Source organism: Ceratotherium simum, chromosome 8 (assembly GCF_057802395.1).
Source record: "Ceratotherium simum simum isolate JZ-2026a chromosome 8, ASM5780239v1, whole genome shotgun sequence".
NCBI classification, from domain to species: domain Eukaryota; kingdom Metazoa; phylum Chordata; class Mammalia; order Perissodactyla; family Rhinocerotidae; genus Ceratotherium; species Ceratotherium simum.
In genome coordinates this window covers 60220960-60241988 of record NC_141907.1, presented here as the reverse complement: position 1 = coordinate 60241988, position 21029 = coordinate 60220960, and the positions used below count along the sequence as shown (strand labels likewise).

Below are 21029 nucleotides of genomic sequence, written 5' to 3'. Positions count from 1 at the left end.
TTCCTTCTGAAGGAAAAACAAAGCAAGTGAAATACCTTCTACTCAAAGAAAAGCAGAATGTAAAGTTGTGTTTAGGAGTGAATGAAAAGTCATAACTTAATACAAGCAAAAGTCTTGTTAATAGGCTACTATTGAAAGAATATTCACATTTGATCCTCTTTTAACCCATCTCATGATCAAAATTCTTTTCCTTGTCTGTATCACAATGGAAAAAAAAAAGTCCGTAGTTTTAGATTGAATCTCAAAGAAAAATGGTCAATATTATTATTCTTTAATTTCATGTTTTACTTCCTTTAAAAACAAATTCTTAAATTATTATTTTACAAACGAAACACTAAAATATACAACTAAGATGATATCCAGTGGTGCGTTTTGGGGTTAGAGATGGGGCTGGGGACAGAGGTGGGATTGAGAATAATCCCACTTTCAGCACAGATGTGGAAAAATTTCTCTTGTCTCCCACTGTCAAACTTTAGAGCTAGAAGGGCCTTGTAGAAAATGAAAGCAAAGCCCAAAGAAATTAAGGGACCTGCACAAGACTATTTGAATTATGTGGATAAAACATGATTAAAGAGGAAGGACCCTAATTCCTAAATAGATATTTCTACCATTGTTCCATTTTCTCTCTCTCTGTGCAAATCTCCTTTCAAGTATTCAGAAATGGTAAAGAAACTTTGCACATGCTGTCGGCTGGTGGAAAAATTCTTATGTTCAACTCTTCAGTTTCTATTTCAGGGCCACTTGTAGAATTTTATTTATTAGTAGAACTCTAGAATTTCAGTCCCAATGGATAGTCACCAGGTAATTCGGCTAAAAATAGGAGGAAGTGATGAACATAAGCATTAGGAGACTAATAAGTCCAACAAAAAGTTTTATAATCCATGCAGAAACAGAAATGTTTTGCCTACTCAGGGCTCAATATGCAGATAGCTTTCAGTCATCAGAAACTCTGTAGCTTATTCCATATTTCACAGATAAAGGCTCCACACTGTTGTCACCAACTGGGTATGATTTGTGTTTGCCTTGGACATTCCATTTTCTTCTCTCTGGCTTAGACTTCAGGAATATGTTTGGTTCACTGGAGGTACCATAACACTGATCTCATCCTAACAGTTGACATCATGTTCTTTTAGACACGGTGAAAGCAGCATGTTTGGGATTAGGTCCATGAAGTAGTGGTCCAAAATACTGGGAGCAAGCACGTGAAGAACCCAAGCTTGGCATTGCCTTGGCTTGCTGCAAGGTTCATTATTCCCATGAAAATTCACATCTGACGTGGTCAGAAACAGGAAACTCAGTCTCTGCCGTGAGCACAATAACCACACAAAACAGCAACAAACTCAGAATAGGACTACGAACTTGACTTCTGTCACAGTAGCTTGTTCAGTTGGCTCCCATGGCACTCTAATGACGGCAAAGTCTAAAAACCAACATGAGGTTTATTCTCTCATTTCATCATAATCTCAGCTTCCATTATTTTCAAGTCTAGTCAGCTTGGGAGGTTTCGTTGCTTCAGTTGAAGATTTCAGTTTTGGGTCCACTGATTTTTACAAATGCCTCATGAACATTTCTTACAAAGGCCTCACAGTGGTCTTCCTCCAGAACAAACGTTGTAAGCCCATTTCAATTTCAGACACCTAAAACAGAGCATCAGTTTCCATATGAATTGGACCGCTGTTTGTAGAGCTTATTGAGGATGATAAATATGCTCTGGTGTGGCAGTTGCTCATGCTGTCCCACCCAGATCCCCTTTACCCGCTGGTGGACCCACCCCCCAGCAGTAGTGGGTGTTAACAGGCTCCCAGCAGCATCCTCCTCCGGAGGATTGCCCTTGGCCAACAGAGCACTTTGCCTGAAGATTCCTGGGAGATTCCAAGTCCTTGCTTCCTACTCCACCAGGAGCATCCTGCCACCCATGCTTGGCTGATGCAGGGTACTGAAACCAAGATCCCTCATCTTGGGATAGGTCTGCAATGCCATTCATGTTCTAGATCTCCCTGTGGAATCAGGTTGAGGCTAGACTTTAGCTAAACCCACATCTTTGCTCACCTTCTCCCTCGGCTCTAGCTTTCTTTACTTTATTACAGGTTCCACCTTAGAGCATTCCTTTGGCCAATCACTTGCACAAGAATCCCCCTCTTAGGTTCTGCTTCTAGAGAACCTGACCTCAGACAGCTGTCTTGTTAACATTAAAAGGTCTTACTGCCTTTTTTTTTTCCTTTTTTGATCTCTTAGGCAATCAATATAGCAATATTAATTGATATAACAGGTTTTATTCTCTCTAAGATGCAATTATTAAAAAAACAAAATTTTTTTTTATTTGTAAAGTCTTGCTGATTTTAAAAATGACAACTTAGTTAATAGAGTATAGCAAGAGAAATAGATTTATACTTTTTTCTTAAATGTATCTTACATTATTTCTTGACTTTTCCCTGGTTACATGGATTTAAGAAAAAATTACTAGTGTGGATAAGCCAGAAAAAAGAATTAATATGTAAGTAATTTATACTTAGTGGATCAAGCTTATCTTCTTGGGCTTTTAGCAGTAGACAGTATCTCCTGAATATAGCTTCAAATGATGTCTGGGAAGAAAATGGCACATGTTTGTCCCACATTTTCATTCTTTAATACTCATTTCTTGATTTGTTCATTCAACAATTTTTTACTGAGTGTCTGTTGTGTGCCAGGCACAGTATTTGGCACTGAATAGACAATTATGAACAAGGCACACTTAGCCTCTACCCCTGTGGCGCCTCCTATCCTCCTCATTTTAACTTTGATGTAGGCAGACAGAGATGAGCATGAAGGGAAATTGTAAATTGGAGCTATCCTTTTAAAACTGCAGGTAAATTTTTACCACTTCTCTGGGTTTATGAGAAAAGCATCAAAACAAATATGTAGGAACCTGCCAGATTTACAGCCGTATTTTCACTAAAACATTGTACATGTCAAGGCCTGGTAAATGGTAGGGGATCAATAAATATTTGCCAAATGAACAAGTGCCCAGTGACTTGATAGTTTGTTTTTTTCATACCTCTTTCTTACGTAGCAGTAAAAAATAGCAAGAAAACCACTTAATAATAATCCAACGCCAATCCCAATTGCAATGTATTTTTCATAAGAATCCACAGCATATGAAGTTAAGGTCAAGTGCTCACACCTTTCTCCAGTATAACCAGTAAAACATCTTTAAAAGAAAAAAGAATATATAATTTTAAAACTTACGATGATAGAAATACAAAGAAATGACCAATTTCAAAGAATTAAAAAATTTCCTTGGAAAGTAAGTAATTTAAATTAAAGAGGAAAATACCAAAGGAAAGCTAATCCAGAAAAGGTATTGAGGAAGCTATGTATTTTACCATAATCATTTCATTAAGGTCCCATATTACTGCAACTTTCCTCATTGGTAGAAGGGAAAGGTAGTACGTTTGCATGAGTTGATCTAGAAAATTGTTAACCTACTCTTTCATAGGAGGATGCCAAGCAAATCAATGAGTATAAAAATAGTATCTTAGTTGCTCTAGAACTTTGTATTTTGAAAGGTCATACTTACTATTTTTTTTTTTTTCCTCCCTTTCCTGGTCTCTTAGGCAATTGATATAATGATATCAATTGATATAACAGATTTTTTTTTTTTTGCCATAGTCTATTTCATTTCATCCTATAATCAATCCCGTGAGAACTCGGAATCACCTTCACATGTTACAATGCAGATTTGGGTTCAATAGTTTTGAGGTGGAGCATAAGCTCTGCGTTTCTAAGAAGCTCCCAGGTTGATGCTGCTAATCTGGGAACCATATTTTTGAGTAATAAGGATTAGATAGCTTATCAGTGAGTCATGTTCAGACCCTGTACTCTTTTTACTAGATAAGTTAGAGGTGTGTGGAAATGTACTATGTGAAACAGCAGTGGCACACATTCACCGTCTCCCAACTCCAGGACCTGGGAAGTTCTTTGCAATTACCTGCAGATGGCTTTCTCCAGCTCATGGTGGAATGCACAAACACCATTGATGCAGTAACTATCGAGGTCTTCCAGGCAAGGATGTGAGAACTTCAAGGCTATGGGTCCTTCTGTGTAGTCAGCTGGAAAAAGGAAATAGAATATTTACAGATGAAGTGGGTCACACTTTTACAGTAGATTTGTAACATAGATGTAAAGAGATCTTTAATTTTAAGAATATTCTTTGGGTGCTCTGTCCTTTGAACTGTTGATTTTTTTCCCTTGGCCAGTTATATCCACAAAGGCTAGGTTAATATCATCTAGACATTTCATTAATTACTAGGGGTGGAGGTGGATTGGTGATTGTTTCATTCCTTAGAAGCTACATAATAAGGTATAGATACAAGGTTGCCAAAAGGTGGCAGCATTGATTCTAGTTGTAGCAGGCTATCTTGAGCAAGGCTTCCCAAATGTATGTCTGAATGCTAATAGAGATGATCTCACACAATTTTTTCATTCTCCCCTTTACACCTGAGAGGTCAGCACTTAGGAAGATTTGGATTTACGCTTGTGGGATAAAGAACTTGATTTCTCTTCACTCCTCAGAGGACAGTAAGATGAGAATTCTCCCTCCTCTTAGGTGGACTATCATGAGTAGCTAACTGAAAAAGGAGCATTTTTCCTAACTGATTTCAGAAGAAGTGTTGTTATGACCTATACATGAAACAACTTATGGCTCAGGCTTAACATAGTTAAGATAATACCTTTGAAAACCAATTGGAAATTTTACTCAGTTAAATTACAAGATAGTGGGGAAAGCCATGGAGTTCAAATTAGAAAACCTGGGTTTTGATTTCTAGCTCTAACACTATGCAAGTGACTACACTTGGCAAAACTTTTGTGGTCAAGTGTTCAGAAGCCTCTGTGGGAAGCTTCCCTTTGGGAAGCTGTGTTGTGGTAAAATATATATTTCAGGATGCTTACTCCTCATTCCCTGATGTACTAAAGACCTCTACTCTATCATCCTTGGGATTTGTGCCGTGGGAATGACCCTTGGGTAAAACTGCATAACTGAGTCCTTTTTGGTATACTTTACCGATTCTTAAATTTTTCTCAAGCAGAATGAGTGGCATTTTATTTTGTCACTACATTATACTATGTTTGCCTTGCTAAGTAGATTAAGAGAATTCTACTTATTTGTTTTTAGGGAAAATATAGTTCTAAAAAAGCATACTGTTTTATTTTGAAAATACTAAATCTTTAGGTATATAAGATACTGTATTGTATAATTTCATTTTGGTTGAGAACACACAATATTACCTTAAAATTCACATTCATTTCTTTTAATGTAGTGTAATGAATCTAATTTCTCATTTTAATAATTAATTCTGAGGCAATGAGAATTTCCCATTATAGATTGTGCTAGGTTTTCCTACTTCAAGACTAGATAAGTTCAATGACCTGAGCCTGAATCAGGATTTACTAGAAAATGTGAAAACTGAAAGAAGCCATTTCCAAAGAAAGAGAATACTGGAGAGACTCATCTTCACCCTAAGGAGAAGAATATGAGTTATAACTTTATGAAATTTTCATAAGATATTGGATTCAGATTTTTAAGTTAAATAAAAAGCAAGGAAAAACTCAAGTTCTCCATCAAGAAAGCAAAGGAAAACTATAGAGGTGGTATACTCAATCCCTTTTTCCATTATTCTTGCCTGTAACTTGGAGAATTTTACTTGCAGTTCACTATGAAAGAAGGAAAAAGGTGGAGCTGGGATAAAGTTACTGGGATAAAGTCAGTCACTGAGAGGAAACCGCATTTTAATTTTCTACCATATTATCTTCTAATGAAGATGTTTCCTCTCTGTTCAAAGGCTCAGAAGACATGAAGAAGTTGGCTAAAAGTTAGTCTAAAACCCACATTGATTTTGTTTTGCAAATTGATAGATATTCGAGAACTCAAATGGGCAAAATATTTTAAGTAAACTTTTTAAATTTTAAAATTATTGGTGAAATGAGGAGTATTCAAATATTACTGCCTTTCATATTCAGAAACAAAATATTTGACTTGATCTTTTATTTGCCTGGCTCTGAGAGCAAGATAGGATGTTTTCTCTGTCCTATGTCCCCTCACCCATCTTCATATCGGGGGCAGTGAGTGATTTGCGTGCGAGTCATAACCACCGGGTACACAGGTCTTGGCAGGTAACAAGCTTTTCCAAGTTCACCTCTGAGGGTTCAAACAGGTTTGAAAAAATGCTGATGCTCAACAGCAGCCAGAAGCTATTCTAATACTAATAATAAAATGGGAAAAAAACCATCACTATCAACAACAAAAATTGGGTACAAATGGTAGGAAATATAGCATATGCTAAAACAACAACAAAAGCCCCCAAAAACAAACAAGAAAAAAGATCTTTCCAAAGATGAGAGAAAGTGGATTAAGGCTTCATCTTGTAGCCATAATTTCTTTGGCTGTTAAACTCATAGTCGCAGATCAAAATATGATGTCATTCATCAAGAATGCCAAAATGGGGACAAATGGCCTCTGAACACTCCTGGGTTCTTGGGACCCAGGCAGGAATCAAGCAGAAAAGGTGGCATGTTTCACGTTCAGGACAGTAACTGAAGACAAACTTTGTTTCTCTCATTTGCTTCACTTCCTCCTTTTAAAAAGGCAATTCTTGCTGACATTTACCTGTCACTCCCATTAACAGCATCCTGCTAAAAGAGTTGATCGTCTAATAATAAAATATATTTAAAATTCTCCAATGTTGCTTTCATCACAATCCAAAGTTCTCTTATAAGTTAAAAAAAGTCCCTTGAAATACAAAGTGCAAAGAAGTGCAAACAAGATACCTTCTGTTGTGTTAACTGTCCAGTTACTTTGCTGGGCTGTGACGGGGGGCGTTAGAGTCGTGGCTGCCTCTTCAGTTAGTGCCGTCATTGCTGTGTGAAGGGGGAGAAGGCATCTTTAGCGAGGGAGCCTCCTTGTATGTACAAGCAACAGATCGAAAGTGACTCTTATTCTATGTATTACCACTTCTGTTCTATTTTTAATTCATTTACACTTGAAATCCATAACCTGACTAGGGCGATTTCCCTACAGTTTCTCATTCATACTGATTCCATGTACTACACTATAATTATAGAAAATAGAAACACATTAATTTTTAAGAGAAAATGCATGCATTCATATACCAATGCAATGATAAGGATGTTACTGTATAATAGTAAAATGTATCAAATACTCCTCAACTGTATAAAGTAAACATTTTAAAGGTCTCAAAAAAAGAGGTGTCAAATATATTAGGAGAGGAACATAAACTACATAAGAACTGATTCACAGATTCCTTGCTCTGATCTTTGTCTTGAGGAACTACTGTTAAAAGCCAACTTCTCACTAATTCAGAGAAAATGAATCGTATTCACATTTTACGCTGATACAAAATTAACAAAACAAGAAATCACCTACCATTGAAAAAGAGATAGACTGAGATTGGAACTCCGAAAGCCATTTCCTGGAGTTGTGAACAGTATCTCGCTCGTATCCTCCTAGACTGGCGGGTGGAAGGTTTTTATTGAGCTCTCCGAGTCTTTCATTTATATTTCATGAAGCGTCATCTGGGAGTTCTTACCAATCAAAAAAATATGTGCATCTGGCAGCAGCATAAAGCCTCGAGGCGATCACGCACTTGGTTAGGATACCTGTGTTATCTGGCAATGTGATCAAGTTTTCTTTTGAAACACTGGTTTCCTGTTACCTGTGGGCATAATTGTGTATGTAAAAGTCCTTAAAACAACAAAAAAGAATCTGAATTCAGGAAAGGCCCCATAGGTGTGAACAGAATTGTATCAGCTCCAACGTTGCTAGGGACCCATATAGGATTCCAAGAGAGGGGAGTTTTGATATTTGCAAACTAGGAAATAGCATAACTTGTTAATACGAGAAATATTCCTGGTAACTGCAGTTACACGACTTTTCAGTACAGACTGTGTTCCACTGCAAATCAAGATATTTTGTCATTTAGTGACAGGGGAGAACAATTAAATTTGTGTAAGAACAGAGGTTTAATATTCCATTTTAGTTTTTGCTACTTAGTTTTACTATTACAAGTTTTATAAAAATAATTATTTTTAGTAGTATAACATTTACCTTTATGTCATTCTGCCATTTAATATTTTTCTGAGTAAATGGAATGGGCTATCAAGTTCCAGGAACTACAATGCTTAAATTTGTACCCCAATGATTAGGCTAGAGAGAACCGGTAAATTACCAAAATAATAACAATAATTATAATAATAATAATTAAGATGAAATTAAAATATTTAGGTTTAGTACATCTAATGATTGGAAAGTTTTAAATTTAACACAAAACATTCCCAGTTTTCTCACTGTTAATCTAGTTATGATTATTAAAGTGCATTTTAAAGGCCAAAACGTAATATTGCTACTACGTTTTGTGATTATAAGAGCTTCCCATAAATTTTCACTTGCTTCAAATTATTATAAATAATTTATAAATATATTTTGCAGAGGTGTTGTGTCTTTCTACCAGGAATTTCAATTGCTCTCATTTTCTGTACCTTGAAAACCTGTTTAAGTCAAGAGTGGTTATCGTTTGCAACATGTGCACCCAGCAAATTCACTTTACCGGAAAGGTTCCCTTTCCCTATTCACATATAAACTTGGCTTTGGAAATTACACAAGAATGAGCTTGTTGAACTCATTATAACTTGGGCAATCACTCACCGCAGGAGTCATCGTTTTAAAGTTAAAAGAATATGTAGTATTTGGCTCACTTTAAATGTGCCTACATTTTGTATTTCTACTTTTGTAGTTTTTTTTTAACTGTTTATTATTAAGACAGTTTCTGGATAATATTTTTCCCAGGCAAATAATATTTGAATTATAAATCAAATAATCATCTTCTGCACCGCTGGTGAATCCATGCAGAAATAGAAGTATAATGATGTACACCTGAAATTTATACACTGTTATAAACCAATGTTACCGCAATAAACAAAAAACAAAAGATATAAAATAAATAAAAAATAAATAAACAAAAATAAAAATAAAAGAAATCATTTGCAAAGGATTAAATAAACCATCACAACCAATGGCAGTGTTAGTGCCGCTGAATTAGCTGAGCTAGACGGAGTCAAAAGTTAACATAAGGGAAGTCATCTTATGGAAGGAAGCCACGCTGGAACTATAAATGACCCTGACTCAGCAGACTCCCCTCTCCCGCCTTATTCTCAGTGTACTTTGGAGAAACACTTAGAACTGCAGGTAGGCAAGCTAATTAGTAGCCAGTGAGTAAACAGTAGAGAGAATGACTTGTTAGCAAAAGATTTAAATCTTCTGCCCAAACTATTGCTTCTCTCCCTGATAAGAAAATAACTAATGTTTTCTTAGATTCCTCAGGAATGTCCTGTTGAGCAGATCCAAAACTTTTGTCTACAGAGAGGCGGCCAAGGGTCTGCAGTCCACCAGTCCATTGCCCCGACACCTGGCACTCCCGAGCCCCTCCCCTTTCCCTGCTTCTTTAGTTACACTCATATGTCAATATCGGTTTCTTTCACCTTTAGCTTCACATATGCATGAAGCTAGTGTTGAGATTAGTGCACTAACCCCACCCCTCCTCGCACAAGGCAAATAGAAGTTACAAATTGTTAAAAGCCCAGGTGGCCCCATGCTGGGCTCACGCTGGAGTCTTAGCTAATTGTCCTTAAAGTTTTATTACAGGGAAACTGATGTCTAGAGATCAAGAAGCTGAAGCTTCCCAGACCCCAACTCCTGGGCTTCCTGGCGCCAGAATCCACCATCCGTCATGGAGGCCGACAACTGAGGACACCCGCCTTCGCATTCCCTTATCTCGCCATCCCCCTCCCTGCAAGCAGCTTCACAAGGCCAAACGCAGGCTGGTGGGAAGGCAACAACCAGCAGGGCCACATACTCCCCCTCCCCTCCCCTACCTAAAACCTCAAATAAATACCTCTGCGTTTTTTTCTTTGAGGGGTGGATTTGAGTTTTATCTCCCATCTCCTCGTCTGGCTGCCTTACGATAATAATAATAAAAACCCTTTCCTTGTCATAAGCCTGGCATTCCAGTTTTATTTGGCCCCTCTTGTGTGGCGGGCAAAAGAAACTGTGTTTGTGTCTGGGAACAGCAGTTTCTGGAGGGAGATGCTAGGACTAATGTTAAATATCTCTATTTCTAAGACTGGGACATAGAAGTACAACCATTTTGTAATAACTACTAACTGGTGGTTGCACGGTGCTTTGCATTTTATGGAAGATTTTCACGCACATCTAAATTTTCAGTAATCCTGGCTCCAACAAATCCAGTGCCTAACATAGAGTAAATACTCAATCTGTCTTGAGTGAATAAAGAAATAAACAATAGGCCTTATTTTTATTCCCATCTGACAAATGAGGAATGGAGACTCAAAAGAATTAAGTGACTTGCCAAAGCACACACCACAGTCAGGACTTGAATCCATGTTCAGATGACAGATCATATACCCTTTCCATTTCTGCAGCTGTGTCCTCTGGTAGGAGTCAGTATTCTGATCTCAGAGGAATTCTCTCAATTATCTCCTAAAATCAAGCTTTAAATAAATGACCTTTATCATAAGAATCTAAATATTAAATGAACTGTGGCTTTCACACACATTTGGGCTGAGAGAAATGGATCACTGTATCTCTAGATGTTTCCCCACTCTGGTGAATTGGGCCACATAATATAGAAACTCATCTACCACTTTAGCTTAAGGTTTATACCAGAAAATAGCTCTAATCATTCCAAATGCTTCTTTTCATCTGGGACTCATACTGATGGAGCCCACTTACACCCTCTATGGGAGAGTCTCCTACCTTCACTTCTTCAGTCCTCTCACCAAAAAGTCCTTTCCTCAATCCTGAAGAAGAGGGGAGATGGGTATCGCAACGTGGCCTCACTGACATCTTTATTCATTCTTGATATGTGTTAGAGCCAGTCAGAGTGAGAAAGGAGAAGGCTAAGAACTGTGGCTCTCCCCTATCATTTTCCCTTCCTACCACTTTTTCTGTCTTCTTAATTTATTCATCTCTCTCCTCTAGTCATAAGCATCTCTGCAAGTGTCTTCCCTTTTCTCCTTTTCCCTCCCTTCTCTTTCTCTTATTTTTCCTTCCCTCCCTTTCTCTTTCACTTCCCTCCCCTCCTTTTTTTCTTTTCCTTTCCTTTTCTTTCTTTTTTGCTCTTTCACTAACTCAATCAAAATTTATTGCTGGACACCAGCAGGAAACAGTCACCAGTCCATTGCTTATCTCCCTCTAAAATTATTGTGTAATTCTCATGAATTCAGTTGCCATTCATTCATTCATAAAATATTGAATGCCTACCATGTCCATGGCACTGGGCTGGGTGTAATGATGTTTGCAAAACAAATAGACAAATCATGCATGGACTCTGACCCCAGGGACCTGGAGGGAGCTGAGGAAAGTGCATACATAACTACAGTACTGGGTAGGGACTGATAACTGCCATGGATGTCTGCATAAACGGCTATGAGAGCTCAGGGCTGGGACTTAGTCATACTGTCCCAGCATTTTTCATGGACCAGTTTTATTTGAAGTGAATCTTAAAGAACATGTAGAATTTAAACATACAGCCATAAAAGAAAGGATTCGAGGTCGGGGTTGGGCACTGAGGGGAGGCAGAATGGTGTGTCGTGAAAAGAGAGTGGGTTCTGGCTCTCATCATCCCAACAGACCTCGGTTTGCTATCCATTTGGCCTTGGCTTAGGCTTTTCAATAACCCCAAGGGTTGATTTCCTTATGTATCAAATGGGGATTGTCAATAACCAAAAAAAAAAAAGGAAAGCATTTAGCACATGATAGGTGTTCAATCAAGGATACCTGTTACTACTGAACACATGTAAAGACACAAGGTGTCAAAAAGGTCGGGGATTTAGTGGTTAATACGTGCAGATGAGTCCCAAATTCTCATCACTAGTCATGAATTCTTATTCTCTTCCCAGACTGATATTACATCAGTATTCTTATTTATCTATTATGTCATCGCCTCAAACTCAGTATGTCTTAAGCTGAACATATTATCTCTTCTCCAAATCAGCTTCCCTTTACAACTTCCTCATGTAAATCAATGATTACATCTTCCAGGCTCTAACTACAATTCTCAAAACTTACTAAAATACGGTCTAAATTCTGATTTATCCAGGCTTTCTCTAATCTATTTCTGCATACTTATCAAGCTGTATTTCCACCACTCTCCAAAACACACTTCATTTTAGTCTGACTGTATCCCTTGCTTTCATATATATATATGCTAAGCTCATTCTCACCTCCATATCTTCATATTATTGTTCAATCCCCATTAATTCTTCAAGGTCCTTTTTACAGATACTTCTAGGAGAAGGAAACTTAGTTCTCCAAAGCTCCTCCACAAGGCCATCATATGTCTATCTTTTATGGACCCCAAATATCCATAAATAAAGTCATGGTACCAATGAACCAACTTGATTTCCTTTATGTGTTGACAAAGGCTTCCTCCTTGACCAAACTTTAGTCATGCTTCTCTGAGTCCTCTTCTTGACTAGGCCTCAACTTGGTCTGCTGAGTCCAGTTTTAGCAAAGAATCCTGCTAAGTCAGTTTACGAAGAATCCTCCCCTCCTTGGTACTGATTAAGTTCCTCATCCCCCACCATTGATATCTGGTCTGCCATTAGCAAGAATCCTGGTAAGCTAGTTTAGAAAGAATCCCCCTACCCTTGATGTCTAATCAAGTTCCTCTTAGTAATTTTCCATCCACTGTTCCCCTCACTCTGCTCATGGGCTATAAATCCACAGCTGTCTTTGTTGCATTCAGAGTTGAATTCAGTCTCTTCTATTGCAATAGTCTTGATCCCACTGAAATAGTCTTGACCCCACTGAAATAGTCTTGACCCCATTGCAATAGTCTTGAATAAAGTCTTCCTCACTGTTTTTAACAAATGTCAGGATAATTTTTCTTTTACGGTATTTTAATTAATCTCTGGAAAGGCTCACTCCTGAATTTTAGCCTAGCCAAAGGGGCAAAAATATTCGCAAAATAACTTCTCCTGCACTTTGAGGGTGAGGGGCTTCAAAATTACACACTTTACCTTTTCTATGTACATGTATTTTGGGTCATTTTGTTTGTTTTCAGAATTTGAGGCTCTTAATGATTAAAGAGGCCCTTTCTGAAATGTTTGCTTGGGAGCTTTGAATTTAAACTCTGTCAGGGTTATCAGACAAAGATTGGTCTGGACTGATTGTGGAATGGGCTATAGAACCTTTTCTTTCATGTTTGAGACACTTGTACATTTCCCCAGCATGCTGTAAAGAAATATATAACAAATATATGAACAAAGAAACTTATAGATATCTTAAGGAAAAAGAAGACAAGTATTCTTCTTCAAATTTTTTTTTATTATACAGTTGAAATATTATTAATTACAAACATCTAGTCTATTTTCACACAAATGATCAAGAGTTCACACTGATGAAGACATGCATTGGGTAAGAATCATTGCTGGTACATAAACACACTGGGATTTGGGCATGAAAACAATAAAATTATGTGCCTAGCGTAGTCTCAAAATAGCCTTCAACTGCCATTCACATGTATTTCCTAATTTAAATTGTGTTAGAAACATGGCATCTACTTTGGGAACTAAATGCCATAACAGAAGAGAGAAGAACTATGGGCAACGAAGCAGTAGGTTTTTAGTCATATCCTAAGGTTTAGCTTTGGCACATTGTAAGTGTCAAATTTTCCTATTATATTTCTGAATTTGTGAACAAACATAACATTTGCTCTTTTAATGAAGTCCTTGCTCATACTATATCATATTTTTCTGATATTTGTGGGAAAATACGACGTTAGTTTTGTTCTGTATATTTGTTTGTGTTTGGATTTTCCATTATTCCTCAAGGAAAGTTATTGTCCAAATATTTTTCTAGAAGAACAAAGAAATTACATGTAAACCTAACATATTCTATTTTAACTATAGCAAGTAGTCATTTACAATGTGAAATAACTATTTCCAAGTAGCACTGCATTTTTTGCCTTCCTTGTATATTTTTCTTTCTTTGAATAGAGCATCATTTCTCATTAGGATGCCTCATAGGATGCATTTAGGAGATGTATGAGATCCAGATTTTATTTTTAATATTTTATCTTTCTTCTAGCAAGTAGCTCTTTTTCAGCATATGATATAGAACATAAAATATATAAAAATTGAGCATGCTCATAGCAAAACCTAAATTATATTTTACATGGGTGCCCATTTGGCTGACAAAACAGTTGTTGAAAACATACTGTGTGTGATATTTAATTGGTTCAAAAATATATTCATTTATTATGAGCCCTTCATTGTTTTAACATTATGAACAAATATTATTCACAAAATAATTGCTACCAAAGTTTTCATTGGAATTGTTTTGTTTTTTCCTAAAATTCAAAGTCCGTTAGCAGGAAATGCACAAAGTTGTATGAATCATCTGATCCACAATGATTCCATCCATGGAAAAATAAATACAATGTAGACATAAATACCTTTGTAGTAAAATATAAAGGTTTTTGCCCTTCGTCAAATAAATAAATAGCGTGACTTCGGCTTGCTTTATTCTTTCATGTAATCTAGTAAATGATCTTTTTAGCCGCCATAAGGGTGTTCTTCAGAAGCATCGCCACTGTCATGGGTCCCACGCCTCCTGGAACTGGAGTGATAAAACCAGCCTTCTTCTTAACAGCTGATGGAGGAAATAGAAAGTATTCTTTAAATTTTTCTCAGAGTTTCATATTTTTAAACATACTGAACTGTTAAAAGATAAACTGAGGCATATTAAAAACTTTAGGAACTTATTTGACCATTTATGGATTGGAATCGGGCAGCACCAAACCGGAAGTGGTTAGGAGCACTCCACCAATAGGAACTCAGGGAGGGACTTTTATAGAGAAGAGCGGGAAGCAAAGTAAGGAAATTATTAATGTAGCTTAAAGCCTACTTGGCTGTTTGTGACTGGTTGTCCTTAGGTTTCAGTTTGGTACCCTTAAGGCATTTACAGGCTTAGATTTTGGTTTGCTTATGTAGGCTGCCGCAGCATTACAGCCCCCTCAGTCTAATGGCCTCCTTGTTTAATTAATTTAACAGAATATAGTGGATTTTTCTGCATTACATATAATTCAAACGACCTCAAATCGTTTTCAGAATGAAGTAGGCTATAACACACACACACACTTAGACAAACACTTCTGTGTATGCTACCTGATGTGGATAGAAAGAACACTAAGGGATCAAAACTGTAGGTTGAATCTCCATGCAGCTCAGTTAGTTTTACATGATAAAAATCTGTAATTCATGATTGACCCAAATACCTGTAATTCCAGTTAACTACTTTTAAAATACATGATATTGGTCACAAAAGAGAGACAGGCTATAGACAGTTCAGCACCCACCATTCATTAAATTGGAATATTCCTGTTATAACAATAGCATCATGTGTATGTGGATAAAACATTCCAGTGCAAGTCTAATAAAAATCATTAAAGATATTTGAGGTACTGAGCATATACACATGGTCCTGTTCTAAGGGATGAAGACTTCTTATTCAGTGAATAGACTCAAAGAAAATGGCAGAGAACTTGCAGCAAGTTTTATTTAAGAATGTTTCACACCCACATTATTACAGCCGAATGGCTCCATGCATTGACCTGCGGGTTTAGTGCTTCGCCGTGTTAAGAACAATGAAGTTTTCCCAGATAATTCTTTTACAAAGTTAGCAATACTTCTTAAATGCATAATCTGACATTATTAATCACGTTATTTTGACGTATTGCCTTTTACAAGTTTGCTCATATATGCTTCTGGATAAATAAAAACCAACAGATGTTTTCTAGATGGTAAGTATTATTTTTGTACAATTTATATTGCCTTCTTAAAATGTAGTTTGTGAAATTTATGTTCGCCTTATTTAAAGTGTAGTAGTACATTGCAATAAAAATTTTTAAATCATAGGAAAAGCAAAGGAATAATATTCTTTTACTTGAAGAAAAGTCCAAATAAGCTTGAAGACATCACAAAAAAAAAAATCCAGCTACTGTGCCATGAATCTTCTCATTGTATGGAACAAAGAAAAGATAAGAATACTGTGATTTGGAAGGTAATATTTTAGTTTCTCAAAAGCATGCTCTCTCCCTTGCCACACTTCCATCCAATGTGCTCTCCGGTGTAGAAACACTCAATGAGGTCAATAGCCAGTTCATAAATAGCTATGAATTATCAATCCTTTCTTGCTTTGCTCTGGCTATTCCTTCCACTTGGAATACTCTTCTACCTTATCCAAATAAGAAACTCCTATTACTCCTTAAAAGCCAATAAAATGTCACCTATCTATAATTTTCCTCAAAAACTCCCCCCTCCAACCCTGAATTAAAAGCTCCAACATCTATGTTTACAGGAACTTTATACCTAACTCCATCATGCAACTTCTCACGCTGTGCTGTCTCTTCCCTTAACTAGTCACCAGAACCTAGAAGGCAGAAACCAAGTCTTTGTGGTGGTAGTGGTTGTCATTTTAAATCTTAGAACTTCTCCACGTGCATGTTAGGCATTCAGTGAATTTCGATAAAGTGAACTAAATAGCCCTTGAAATTCAAAATCTAAAATCAATTTGCAGGAATGTGTCAGCACTTTTGACTGGATACAAACAACATCAAAACAATTTAGTTCAAGCTAATTTCATGAAAAACTCAAGCTACTCATTTTGCATGAGGGTGACAAACTGCATTTTTCATTTTTCAATAAGCTGACTCAATGGCATGAGCAATGCCTTCCAGGACCTCTTCTATAGGATTGGAGAAGCAATGCCTTTAAAAATTTTAGCAGGTCTCCAGAAGAAATGTATTATACTACCACTATTTACACTGATAGTATATAAAAATCATATATTTGTAAAGCACTAACTTTGAGATATTAATAGATAAAAATAAAATGGTAAATTAATAATCAAGAGCAAACTAAGTCTTCAATGGAAAACAAAATGGTATATTTCACAATCAAAAAATGGATAAAACTGGTTATATCAGGGACTTTATTGTTGATATACGATAATTTTTATACAATTTGGTTTTCAACTTTGAAAAGTGAAGTGGCTTAGAATTATGTGTATATGGAAAAAATAGTAATAATCATAGCTACTATCGAGTACCTACTATTTGCCAAGAACTTTATACACATTATTTTCATAATTAATATTTAATTATTATTTCATTTTAATAGGTGAGGAAAGTGTGCTTCACTGAAGTGTCTTACTACTCTCCTATATGATCGAGACATTATTCAGAGCCAGGTTTGAAACATTCTATTATTGCATAATTCCACCCCATCCCAATGCATCTGTATTACCATGACCTGAACAAGTAGAAAAGTCCTAAGAAAGGCTCATTTGCCAAAAATTGGCCCAGTTTTCTCTAGATGATTAGGAGGATATTCTGAAAAAAGAAACAAAGAGGAAAAAGTTCCAATGTAGTAATTTTCCTACATTTTTACTATGAAGACTCAGAGCTCATCATCTTTGAATTACATCCAGCACTTCAAATTACACAGCTGGCTTAGCAGTCTGAGTTGCTTTCTTTCTGGGCATCATGTCAGATAAACCACTGGGCTGCTCAGGTATCATGACCCCCCTTTACCAAATTATGTTTTTCCCAACATGCTTACTATCTCATTCTTTTGCTCAAACAATGAGCTTTAGGGTGGAGGAAGAGGGAATGGGAATGAGCTGCTGCATGAAATAATACCTGTCCGAAATTTGTAGCTTGGTGTCTGCATTTTTACACACTTTACTGGTGGAAACTAACACACATTTATCCCGTCCTGCCTATCACTTCATAGAATTAGATTATGTGACGGGTAATGGGTCTTCATCTGACCTGGGCTAGGGCTTCTCTGGACATTCATAAGCATTTAGTGGCATCAATGGAGCCCTGTAAATTACTCACTAGACAGAAGTTTATGATATCACTGTGAACACACCTGGTTATTCAAATAGTTGTTTCAAATATTTTTTATCTTTCAAATAAAGTGGACAGATGTGAAAATGAAGTTTACACACAGTCATAAGAAGCAGACCATGATGAATTTGACCTTAAAAAGATCTCTATTCCTTTTGATTTGATTTTCATGAGAATCTATGTCTGAGAAAGAAATAATAAACTTATCTCATGCTGGCTAGTGTTAGTGTATTCTTTGTTGACATAAAGATCAGAATATGGAAGTAAGTGATTTTTCAAGAAAGTTGGGGGATTATTATTGGCAAATGCCGGTGGGTACAGATGCCAATGCTTAAAAGAAATTCTCTAGTCTAATGATTCTGCATAACTATTTCAGAGCTGTCCTAAGCAATGTGTTTATAAAGTACCAGAGGTGGCTATGAGCAAAAATTAGTCGTGTGAGAAAGAGTTAAATTCAATATATGTTTGATGTTCTGAAAAGCATGTCCCCCAATCATGCCTACAAGAGAGTAAATTAACAAGAATTACATCACCAGAATAACCTCTCATTGGCTGGTCTTTCCCTGAGGGCAGACAAGGGTTTGCACCTGTTTATAAAAGATGATGCCTTTAAAGATTAATCCTATTATATGTGGGGAAAAGGTGTTCTATATGCTCCACTGAAAAGAAATACAGAAGCATTTTAAGGCAGTAATTTCCTTCACAGACTTATTTACTGTGTGTTTAGATATGAGGGAGTATGTGTGTGTTTTAAGGAACATTCCAAAAGTTCTGTATGTGTGAGAATCGGTTATTAGATTTTGATTGATATTAGCGCTTTCATGAGTGGTTCATGAACATGTATCACAAAACCAGGGTTAGATTCAATTTCATGAAGCCAACATGATTTTAGAGTTACTGAAACTGTTTCAGAATGAAGGCAAATAAAACAATGATCATATCCTATTGTTATCCTCATGGAACTTGCTCTAAGGAATGAGATTTAGATGGGAATGACTTGGTCATGTTTAAACCAGGTTCTCAAAAATAAGAATATTTTGAGGAAAGGCAACAATTATCATGACAATTTATTTGAATGACCTCTCTGTAAACTTTAGACCCTGCAAAGTAAATTCCTGTGGATTTCCTTGAAAGTGATATGGTTCTACCAGCATGATTTAGAATGTTAGTTTACATTAAGTTGTACAGTAAGAAAGAGATGACTATTTAAAATCAGTCATTTTAGATACAAGATTTATCTTTGTATCTACTATTCTCTTTGTTTGACATACACTTCTGACACTTCTCCACCTGATGAATATTTATTCTTCCTTTTCAGATCTAGCTAAACATCACTTCCTTTGTGGTGCCCATTAACTCCTCAAGCTGAGTTAACTGCTCATTCATTGATCCATGAAACTCAGCAGAGTGATTTTCAATTTGTAGTGAGAGAGTATGTTGGAATCTCCTGAGAAATGTAGTCAAACTACATATGTCTCCCCTTACCTCAAGATTCTAGAACGCACCACTGAGAATCATTGCTGAAGCGAGAGATGTTTCTAATCGTGGTTGTGGGGTGGGGGAGTGTTATACATGTAAACAGGAAGTGTAAAACATGGTTGAAATTCACTGCTTCAGTAGGGCTACTTCGCAGGGTGGCTTCAGGTTTCCCAGTCAGGTCCCAGGCAAACCCCAATGTGTAGATGCTTGAATGACAGTTGCTAATGCCCCATGGGTCAAAGCAGGTCACATGGTCAAGCTCAAATCTAAAGGTTTGGGATAGGAAGAGTGGCACAGCCACAGCGCCAAGGGGATGTGCGCATGGGGACATAAGATACGTGCAGCCATTTTGCATAATCTACTATAATAGTCTCTTGGTTTCCAGTCTCTACCACATCAGCCCTATAACCTGCTGTCACATTTATTCTTTAAAACACAGATTAGATCATTTCAGCTTATAAACATTTGATGAATCTTCACTGTCTCTGGGATAAAATATAAATTCTTTATCATGGCAATTAAGATCTTTCATTATTTGGCCCTGCATCCTTGTCTTGCATTATTTCATAACTCTTGCATATTTTCCTAACTCAATGATTCACTGTTCCCACACATGCTACAAACTGGCTCAGATAGATTCACAGCAAATGTTTCTTTTTTTTTTCTGGGAAAGATTTACTCTGAGCTAACATCTGTTGCCAATCTTCCTCTCTCTCTTTTTTCCCCTGCCCCAAAGCCCCAGTACATAGTTGTATATTTTAGTTGTACGTCCTTCTAGTTGTTCTATGTGAGCCACCACCACGGCATGGCTACTGACAGACGAGTGGTGTGGTTCCGTGCCAGGAACTGAACCTGGGCTGCTGAAGCAGAGCACGCTGAACTTTAGCCATTAGGCCATCAGGTTCATAGCAAATGTTTCTTGAGAAAGGCAGGCGTAGTCACCGTCCCTTGGAACTTATAGTTTAGTTGGGAGATATATACTATAAATATAATTACCTAAATAATAATTGAGTGAAGGCTATGAAATGTGCTACAAACAAAATATTTACTGAACTGTGACTGTTAGGAGGACCTAACTGAGCCTGAGCACTGTGTACGTATGTGGCATTTATCTACATCAAGTCCAGAAACCTGAAGGATAAATCAAACTTTTCCAGGTGAAATGGAGAGGGTGGAGTGAGGGGAACAATATTTGTGATGAAGGTGGAAAGACGCGTCCCTCAGGAGGAAAGGAGCATGAACTCTTGGAAACAATGAAGGCCGCCAATGTGGCTGAAGATAGGAGTGAAGGGGAAGCATTGCAAGGGATGACATGGAAACGTCCAGGTCACAGACAGCCTAGCAGACAATGTTAAAAATTTTTGATACTAACCTATGAGCAATGGTTAAACTATGTTTAAAATTAGGAAAAAAAATATATTCTGAGGCAGGATAAGATCAAATGGGGAAAGTGGCTGTTCTGTGTTTGCACATTTCTCTAACGAATGAGTTTATCATCTGGGGCAGAGGGAAGAGAGAACACAAAATTAACAATGTAAAGTGAGATGTGCTAAGATAGGAATA

The 21029-nt window shown here is 36.9% G+C and overlaps 2 protein-coding genes across 5 annotated transcripts in view; both read right to left on the bottom strand.

Moving 5' to 3' along the window:
* Nucleotides 1-287: 287 nt before the first annotated feature.
* Nucleotides 288-7043, bottom strand: EPGN (epithelial mitogen). 2 transcript variants are annotated; one of them, XM_004419174.3, is made up of 4 exons: nt 6805-7043; nt 3968-4088; nt 3035-3187; nt 288-1637 (listed from the first exon to the last, which is right to left on the bottom strand). In XM_004419174.3, the coding sequence occupies exons 1-4, from the start codon at nt 6890-6892 to the stop codon at nt 1583-1585; spliced, it is 417 nt and encodes a 138-aa protein (XP_004419231.2). In that variant the 5' UTR covers nt 6893-7043; the 3' UTR covers nt 288-1582. The 2 variants fall into 2 exon arrangements, with proteins under 2 accessions (XP_004419231.2, XP_087290560.1); XM_087434434.1 differs by lacking the exon at nt 288-1637 and having other exon boundaries at nt 2767-3187.
* Nucleotides 7044-13384: 6341 nt separating this feature from the next.
* MTHFD2L (methylenetetrahydrofolate dehydrogenase (NADP+ dependent) 2 like) overlaps nt 13385-21029 on the bottom strand; it is a 145956-nt gene continuing 138311 nt past the window's right edge. For all 3 annotated transcript variants that reach the window (XM_004419173.3, XM_087434432.1, XM_087434433.1), the window contains one exon: nt 13385-14725. In XM_004419173.3, the coding sequence (XP_004419230.1) occupies nt 14613-14725 (113 nt within the window). In that variant the 3' untranslated portion in view covers nt 13385-14612. The remainder of the gene's footprint in view (nt 14726-21029) is intronic.

Bases quoted from the DNA above. Each gene is read 5' to 3' on its own strand.
- EPGN (XM_087434434.1), bottom strand. From the start codon at position 6,892: ATGACGGCACTAACTGAAGAGGCAGCCACGACTCTAACGCCCCCCGTC. The intron at 4,089-6,804 runs GTATCTTGTTTG...TCCTTTTTCCAG, and splicing joins GACAGTTAACACAACAGAAG to CTGACTACACAGAAGGACCC. The intron at 3,188-3,967 runs GTAATTGCAAAG...TTTCTTTTAAAG, and splicing joins CTGGAGAAAGCCATCTGCAG to ATGTTTTACTGGTTATACTG.